The sequence below is a fragment of the Pseudochaenichthys georgianus genome, chromosome 19 (genome assembly GCF_902827115.2).
Source record: "Pseudochaenichthys georgianus chromosome 19, fPseGeo1.2, whole genome shotgun sequence".
In the NCBI taxonomy this organism is placed as follows: domain Eukaryota; kingdom Metazoa; phylum Chordata; class Actinopteri; order Perciformes; family Channichthyidae; genus Pseudochaenichthys; species Pseudochaenichthys georgianus.
Window position 1 is genome coordinate 26099715 of NC_047521.1, and position 10000 is coordinate 26109714.

The 10000-nt window shown below is 43.7% G+C and overlaps 1 protein-coding gene across 1 annotated transcript in view; it reads left to right on the top strand.

The window, feature by feature from the left end:
- The window catches only part of shisa8b (shisa family member 8b), a 45614-nt gene that overhangs the window by 21997 nt on the left and 13617 nt on the right, over positions 1 to 10000 (top strand). The window contains exon 3 of the mRNA XM_034106671.2: positions 207 to 331. Coding sequence (XP_033962562.1) covers positions 207 to 331 — 125 coding nt within the window. The remainder of the gene's footprint in view (positions 1 to 206; positions 332 to 10000) is intronic.

Below are 10000 nucleotides of genomic sequence, written 5' to 3' on the forward strand. Positions count from 1 at the left end.
GCGGTGCAAACAACTCTAACGTGGAAGAGATGAAATGTTTTTATTTGTGTGCAAAGAACTTTGGGCTCGTCATTCAAATGTGTAACCTTGATTCAATGGTCTGAGTTGAAGCTCATATTAATGTCTATGTGTGTGTGTGTGTGTGTGTGTGTGTGTGTGTGTGTGTGTGTGTGTGTGTGTGTGTGTGTGTGTGTGTGTGTGTGTAGGACCCTGACAGACCTGCTGAAGCAGCAGGGGAGCGAGTTGAGCTCGGTGGAACACGTTGCGCCCAGTTCGCCAAACGGAGGAGGAGCCAACGGAGTTTCAACCCGGATGAAGCGCAGCAGGAGTGGTGAGTACTGACACACACACACACACACACACACAGCTCTGGATGCTGGTGTGACTTTTTTTTAGGGAGGGCTTATGGAGGAGAGAGGGAGATGGAACAATAGTCGTCTAAAAGTAGAACACATGCATGTTGCACGTGCCGAAATGGTGCACACACACACACACACACACACACACACACACACACACACACACACACACACACACACACACACACACACACACACACACACACACACACACAGTTAATTAGTATGTTAATGTGAGCAGGCTGCAGCCCTACAGGAAGCACGTGCTATTTCTTTACATTCCCTATCACACAGATTTAGCACTTTTCCAGGTGCATGCAACTCTTAAATGTGAAGAGCAAGAGTTTCATCATGTCTATTCAGACTGTTTAACTGATCCATACACAACTGGCTATGCATGCTCGTGTGTGTGTGTGTGTGTGTGTGTGTGTGTGTGTGTGTGTGTGTGTGTGTGTGTGTGTGTGTGTGTGTGTGGATTAGTATGCATTCTCTCCCTGCATGTTTGATATAAAGCCCCCCTGTGGAGTTCATTCTCTCATCTCTGGCTCTGTATAGTTTCTGCTAATGATGTGACATGCTGCACGTGGAGAGCTCTTTACTCCAGAGGGCTTCATCGATCAGGTTCAGGTTCACGCGTTGTAATAAAAAGGGACGTTTGTTGGACTAATGCGCCACAGAGGTTACCGTTGCTCGTTCCCTATAAATCTATTAAACTGGGATGGAGCGAATGAAAAAGAGGCAGCGATTCAGATCACAGCGTCACCTGAGTCTGAAGCCCCGCCGTTATCAAATCCTTCAGGGGCCCATGTCGTGCTTTCCCGGTTATCACCCGTCCCCTCGTGTTATGAAGGTTTTTCTGCATGTGAGCGGTCTGCAGTCACAAACCCTCAAAGTGCACCCTGTAGCGAGTAAAACTCTAACTCAGAGAAGACCTGTCTGCTGCCCCAGAACGCCTCGGTGGACATTTCTCATTCTCCATTGTTTGCTTCCTGGGTATCGTGACGTATTTCGGGTATAGTGACGTCCGCGGAGCCGTTACGTTTGGACCAATCCACGGACTTCCTCTCACACACACACACACACACACACACTGGGCGGGACGTTGCGAGACTCGCTGCTGCGAGGAGGGGACACTGTGAGCCGGCTCACTGGTGTGGGGTCGGCGAGACAGCGCGGAACCCAGCCTGAGCACACACACACACTCCCAGCCAGGCTGCGGGTGTGTGTGTGTTCGGGCTGGGTTTCGCTGCGTCTCGCTGTCTCGCAGACGGTCACTGGGCTCACAGGGAGGGGGGGGGGGGCAGGAGCTCCAACAAGCCGTGTAGGACAGAGAGTCACAGACTACACAGAGATGCTGTGAGAAACCAATGAGAGTTTGGAACATTGAACAATGTGAATGTATTCTAGTCGACCTCAACAATGGAACTATGATCAGTAGAAATGGACGTGAGAGCTTTAAGATATGTGTTGAAATCAGCTGCATGTCATACTAAATTGGAGAGGAAATATAAATGTATTGACCGTTACCAGATCTCCGAATATTATCCCATTTGCACGTCATTCTCCCGACTGCACATTTTTTGGAGAAAGAAATTTAGAAAAATTGTGGTTTTAAGATGATCGGAAAAAAGACTCTTGATTAAAACCTTCCAGCGTCTGTTTTTAGTTCTTCCTGTTTTTTTAGGTCATTTTGGGTAATTGTGCATCTGATGTTTTAGAGTCTGTTTTTAGTTGTTTTAACTTTGTCTTGTTCATTCTGCATCTCTTCGTGGTCGTTGGGCATCTGTTTGAGTTATTGTGGATCTCTGCAGATGTTTTTCTCTTTTTGCAGACACTTTTTTTGTCTCTTTTGGTTGTTTTGAGTCTCCTTCTGGTCATTGTTGTCCAGTTGTGCCTACTGTATATTAAACTATACATAAATCCTTATCAAACATCCATATTATATCCCGTCCAAACTCACCATGACATCTTTTGTTTGGAAGGACACATGTTCAAACTGGCCTGTGGTGTAGAGGAAAGACTGAATGAAATCTGGCCCACATGGTGTGAGTGTGCAACATGTTCCCTAATGAGTCCAGGACGAAGTGGAACAGCACATAGATTGGTTTGCAGAACACAGATGGACAGAATCGGTTTTTCCAAAGCAGAGAAGATGGCGGACAGACTTTGGAAAAACGAACGCACAGTAATTAAAGTCATTAGTGCTCATTTGAGGGAAATGTAACAAATAGAGTGGTAAAGTATTCAAATACTGATATACTTCGGTTTCCTATTTTACATTTAAAGCTAGGGTTGGCATTGCATTTATGAATAAAGAGTAAACCATTGGAGTTATTATTGATTATCCAATATAGTTAGAAAATCTAAAGTCTAAAACACTAAAAAGCAACAATATTTAAAACACAATTATGCAAAATATACAAAAACATATTAAATAAAGAGGATATTTAGCTGGAGAATGATTTATTTTACTTTACTTTGAAAACATGTTGCTTTGAGATTTTGAATGTAGGACTTGTATTGCAGTATTTTAAATTAAAGGTCCCTATTATTCTGTTTCTCATCAACATATCACAGGTCTCAGATATATCCAGAGCCTGTCTCTGATTGGCTGAAACACCAAACAGATCATTGCAGCATTACCCATAATCCCCTCTGTTTCAGCCCGGGGGGGGGGGGGAGACCTTGGTTGCTGATTGGCTAATGGTTACACAAGACAACACATCGTTATGACATCATAAAGTGGCCAAAATCTGATCAGCTCATTTTCAGACAGGTTTTTATAGAAATGGATCAAAAAGAGAGAAAATCTTTGTTCCTGAAACTTTCAGAGTCTCTTTCCACAGAGGGGACACATGTTGATGTAGAAGAGACATGGAGAAGAGGGGGACACATGTTGATGTAGAAGAGACACGGAGAAGAGGGGACACATGTTGATGTGAAGAAGAGACATGAAGAAGAGGGGACACATGTTGATGTAGAAGAGACATGGAGAAGAGGGGGACACATGTTGATGTAGAATAGACATGAAGAAGAGGGGGACACATGTTGATGTAGAAGAGACAGAAGAAAGAGGGGACACATGTTGATGTAGAAGAGACATGAAGAAGAGGGGACACATGTTGATGTGGAAGAGACATGAAGAAGAGGGGACACATGTTGATGTGGAAGAGACATGTAGAAGAGACATGAAGAAGAGGGGACACATGTTGATGTGGAAGAGACATGAAGAAGAGGGGACACATGTTGATGTGGAAGAGACATGTAGAAGAGACATGAAGAAGAGGGGACACATGTTGATGTGGAAGAGACATGAAGAAGAGGGGACACATGTTGATGTAGAAGAGACATGAAGAGAGGGGACACATGTTGATGTGGAAGAGACATGAAGAAGAGGGGGACACATGTTGATGTGGGAAGAGACATGAAGAAGAGGGGACACATGTGATGTGGAAGAGACATGTAGAAGAGACATTAAGAAGAGGGGACACATGTTGATGGGAAGAGACATGAAGAAGAGGGACACATGTTGATGTGGAAGAGACATGTAGAAGAGAACATGAAGAAGAGGGGACACATGTTGATGTAGAGAAGACATGAAGAAGAGAGGACACATGTTGATGTAGAAGAGACATGAAGAAGAGGGGACACATGTTGATGTAGAAGAGACATGAAGAAGAGGGGACACATGTTGATGTAGAAGAGACATGAAGAAGAGGGGACACATGTGATGTAGAGGAGACATGAAGAAGAGGGACACATGTTGATGTAGAGGAGACATGAGAGACATGGAGAAGAGGGGGAAGACATGTTGAATGTAGAAGAGACATGGAGAAGAAGGGGACACATGTTGATGTAGAAGAGACATGGAGAAGAGGGGACACATGTTGATGTAGAAGAGACATGAAGAAGAGGGGACACATGTTGATGTAGAAGAGACATGGAGAAGAGGGGACACATGTTGATGTAGAAGAGACATGAAGAAGAGGGGACACATGTTGATGTAGAAGAGACATGAAGAAGAGGGGACACATGTTGATGTAGAAGAGACATGAAGAAGAGGGGACACATGTTAATGTAGAAGAGACATGAAGAAGAGGGGGACACATGTTGATGTAGAAGAGACGTGAAGAAGAGGGGACACATGTTGATGTAGAAGAGACATGAAGAAGAGGGGACACATGTTAATGTAGAAGAGACATGAAGAAGAGGGGACACATGTTGATGTAGAAGAGACGTGAAGAAGAGGGGACACATGTTGATGTAGAAGAGACATGAAGAAGAGGGGACACATGTTGATGTAGAAGAGACATGTAGAAGAGACATGAAGAAGAGGGGACACATGTTGATGTAGAAGAGACATGAAGAAGAGGGGACACATGTTGATGTAGAAGAGACATGAAGAAGAGGGGACACATGTTGATGTAGAAAGAGACATGAAGAAGAGGGGACACATGTTGATGTAGAAGAGACATGGAGAAGAGGGGACACATGTTGATGTAGAAGAGACATGAAGAAGAGGGGACACATGTTGATGTAGAAGAGATATGGAGAAGAGGGGACACATGTTGATGTAGAAGAGACATGAAGAAGAGGGGACACATGTTGATGTAGAAGAGATATGGAGAAGAGGGGACACATGTTGATGTAGAAGAGACATGGAGAAGAGGGGACACATGTTGATGTAGAAGAGACATGAAGAAGAGGGGACACATGTTGATGTAGAAGAGACATGAAGAAGAGGGGGACACATGTTGATGTAGAAGAGACATGAAGAAGAGGGGACACATGTTGATGTAGAAGAGACATGGAGAAGAGGGGACACATGTTGATGTAGAAGAGACGTGAAGAAGAGGGGACACATGTTGATGTAGAAGAGACATGAAGAAGAGGGGACACATGTTGATGTAGAAGAGACATGAAGAAGAGGGGACACATGTTGATGTGGAGGAGAGACATGGAGAAGAGGGGACACATGTTGATGTAGAAGAGACATGAAGAAGAGGGGACACATGTTGATGTAGAAGAGACATGAAGAAGAGAGGACACATGTTGATGTAGAAGAGACATGAAGAAGAGGGGACACATGTTGATGTAGAAGAGACATGAAGAAGAGGGGACACATGTTAATGTAGAAGAGACATGAAGAAGAGGGGACACATGTTGATGTAGAAGAGACATGTAGAAGAGACATGAAGAAGAGGGGACACATGTTGATGTAGAAGAGACATGAAGAAGAGGGGACACATGTTGATGTAGAAGAGACATGAAGAAGAGGGGACACATGTTGATGTAGAGGAGACATGAAGAAGAGGGGACACATGTTGATGTAGAAGAGACATGGAGAAGAGGGGACACATGTTGATGTAGAAGAGACATGGAGAAGAGGGGACACATGTTGATGTAGAAGAGACATGAGAAGAGGGGACACATGTTGATGTAGAAGAGACATGAAGAAGAGGGGACACATGTTGATGTAGAAGAGACATGGAGAAGAGGGGACACATGTTGATGTAGAAGAGACATGAAGAAGAGGGGACACATGTTGATGTAGAAGAGACATGGAAGAAGAGGGGACACATGTTGATGTAGAAGAGACATGAGAAGAGGGGACACATGTTGATGTAGAAGAGACATGGAAGAAGAGGGGACACATGTTGATGTAGAAGAGACATGAAGAAGAGGGGACACATGTTGATGTAGAAGAGACATGAAGAAGAGGGACACATGTTGATGTAGAAGAGACATGAGAAGAGGGGACACATGTTGATGTAGAAGAGACAGTGAAGAAGAGGGGACACATGTTGATGTAGAAGAGACATGAAGAAGAGGGGACACATGTTGATGTAGAAGAGACAGTAGAGAGACATGAAGAGGGGGACACATGTTGATGTAGAAGAGACATGAAGAAGAGGGGACACATGTTGATGTAGAAGAGACATGGAGAAGAGGGGACACATGTTGATGTAGAAGAGACATGAAGAAGAGGGGACACATGTTGATGTAGAAGAGACGTGAAGAAGAGGGGACACATGTTGATGTAGAAGAGACATGAAGAAGAGGGGACACATGTTGATGTAGAAGAGACGTGAAGAAGAGGGGACACATGTTGATGTAGAAGAGACATGAAGAAGAGGGGACACATGTTGATGTAGAAGAGACGTGAAGAAGAGGGGAACACATGTTGATGTAGAAGAGACATGAAGAAGAGGGGACACATGTTGATGTAGAAGAGACATGAAGAAGAGGGGACACATGTTGATGTAGAAGAGACATGAAGAAGAGGGGACACATGTTGATGTAGAAGAGACATGAAGAAGAGGATTTTGCATAATATGTAACCTTGTAAATACCCTCATATATTTGTATTGGTTATTGTATTTCTTCCAGCTGCATCAGGTAGTTATTTTAAACGGTTTATTTTTAGAGATACACGAGCAGCTACCGTTATCTAAAAGTATATTAAACGTCTCCAACAAACACGACTCATCGCAGAAAGAAAGCTTAAAGCGAAAAGCGTTGACCTATTTATGAAAGAAGACTGCAGGAGTAGCATGACCCAGTAACAGATCACTCAAACCCACCTTACAGTAGCCCCCCCCCTCTTTCTAAAGCCGAGCTGTCAGGAGGGTTGCTTTTTGAAAACTCAAATGTCCCCCTGCGCTCTCAACTCTCCCCTCGGGTCGTGAGAGGGAAACCACTTATTCCTGCACAACCAATCAGTTTGAATCTTTGCTGCTGCTTTCATTTGGATTATTCTGACATGAGGCATGAGAACTTGAAGTCAGCAGAAGATACAGCTCGAGAGTTCAAAGGGGGGTTTCCCTTTCCTCTAGTGTGTTATATTAGGTTTGCTCTCCAAAAGTGGACACATTTTCTTTATAAAAGTTAGAAATGAATAAGGAAAGAATATGGCTATTTTCCTTAAAGGTCATGGCCATTTCTACTGATCAATCAATCAATCAATGTTTATTTATATAGCCCAATATCACAAATGTTACATTTGTCTCAGTGGTCTTCACAGTGTGTACAGAATATCAGTATGACAATACGACACCCTCTGTCCTTAGACCCTCACATCGTACAAGGAAAAACTTCCGAAGAAAACCCAGTTTAAAGGGAAAAATGGGAGAAACCTCAGGGAGAGCAACAGAGGAGGGATCCCTCTCCCAGGACGGACAGACGTGCAATAGATGCCGTGTGTAAATTGAAAAGATAATACATTTGCAACATAGGTAGTCCAAATGTTTGGAAATGCATGTGTGTATAATAGGAAGATGAATCCACGAGGATATCCATCAAGGACCGATGATCCAGGACCACAGCCACGACTCAAGATCCAGCGCTCGCGATCCAGGACACAGGACCGCAGGATCATCCATGACTCCGGATCCCGGCGTATATAGACACCAAAAAGAAAGACATTTGGGGAAGCTGGGTTAATCGGAACATGAGAGTACACAGGTACAGACCAGGGTTTCCGCTAGGATTTTTTCTCGCCGGTCAAATGTCCGGGCAGAATTTATTTTACCGGACTAATTTGAAACTTACCGGTCATATTTCAATAATAATAATAAGAGTTGTGTAGCAGAGTTTCCGTTAGCAGGTAATTACCGGACTATGAGCAGATATGCTTCAGTTTAAAACTCAGTTCACGGGGCTCATTTTTATATTGCTTCAGTTTATAATCGTAACAGATCGAAAAATTCAGATTCATTTTTCAATAAATGATTCCACAAACAACAAACAACATAATTATTACATTCAAACAAACTACTTGTAGTAGATAACGTACATTATTCAGAAGTTTACATCAACTTTGAATAATAACACGGGAGAAACGGAGCCTCTCTTTTCCCCTCTCTCTCCCTCCCTCTCTCTCTCTCCCTCCCTCTCTCTCTCTCCCTCCCTCTCTCTCTCCTGACAGCACGTCAGTTTCTCAAGCAGCTCCTGCAGCTCGCTAAACAGAGGGCGGGGCTTCAGGTGATCATGCAGAGCTGCGTGTCTCGGTCAGACTCAGCAGCTGATCTGATCTCTCTCTCGCGTCCGGTTACACTTTACTCGCGTTCATGTCCATATGGATCAGATCCAGCTCTCCTGATCGGCCTCTATAGAGAGCACCGATCAAACTATTAAGAGTGAATATCAGCCGATAATGACCGGCGGCCGATCGATCGGAGCCTCCCTAATTATTACCAGACATTTTGACCGTCAGGTTTTGAATTGACCGGTTTTTTATAAATGTTACCAGCTAAAAACCGGTAATTACCGGCTAACGGAAACCCTGGTACAGACAGAGAGAAGGAAGAAGTAAGATGTCCCCCGACAAACTAAGCCTATATCAGCAAAACTATGGGCTGAATCTAATCAGCCCTAACTATAAGCTTTATCAAAAAGGAAGGTCTTAAGCGCACTCTTAAAAACGGATAGGGTGTCTGCCGCCCGAACACAAACTGGAAGCTGAATCTACAAATGTGGAGCTTGATAAGAAAAGGCTCTGGCTCCCATTGTACTTTTAGAGACTCTAGGAACAACCAACAACCCTGCATTCTTGGAACGCAATGCCCTAGTAGGACAGTAGGGTATAATGAGTTCTTTAAGGTAAGATGGCGCCTGCCCATTAAGGGCTTTGTAGGCGAGAAGAAGAATTTTAAATTCTATCCTGTGTTCTATAGGGAGCCAGTGTAAGGCAGCCAGAACAGGAGTAATGTGGTCCCTTTTCCTAACTCTGCTTAGTACACGAGCCGCAGCATTTTGAATCAGCTGAAGCGACTTGACTGACTTCTTGGTACACCCTGATAATAAAGAGTTACAATAATCCAGTCTAGAAGTAACAAATGCATGGACTAGTTTCTCTGCATCGTTTTGAGGCAAGATATGCCTGATTTTTGCAATGTTACGTAGATGGAAGTAGGCGGTCCTTGAAATTGATTTTATGTGGGCGTTAAAGGATAAATCCTGATCAAATATAACACCAAGATTCCTTACAGTCTCACTGGAGGCCAAATTAATGCCATCCATAGTTAGTATACCTTTAGATAATTTGTTTCGTAGATTCTTCGGGCCAAGTACAATAACTTCAGTTTTGGTCGTGTTTAACATCAAAAAGTTTATGGTCATCCATGTTTTTAAAATCCTTAAGACAGTCTTGAATTTTATTTAGATGATTAATTTCATCAGGCTTGATTGATAAATATAGTTGAGTATCATCCGCATAACAATGAAAGTTTACAGAATGATTCCTTATAATATTGCCTAATGGAAGCATATATAATGTGAACAAAATAGGTCCGAGCACTGAGCCCTGTGGCACTCCATGGCTAACTTTGGTTTGCGTGGAAGATTCATCGTTGACACGTACAAACTGAGAGCGATCATAATTCCATTGTTGAGCTCTACTAGAATATATTTAAATTGTTCAATGTTCCAAACTCTCATTGGTTTCTCACAGCATCTCTGTATAGTCCCTCTCTGTCCTAAACGGCTCGTTGGAGCTCCTCCCCCCCCCCTCCCTCTGAGCCCAGTGGCCGTCTGCGAGACAGCGAAACCCAGCCCGAACACACACACACACCCGCAGCCTGGCTGGGAGTTTGTGTGTGTGCCCAGGCTGAGTTCCGCGGTGTCTCGCCGACCACACCAGT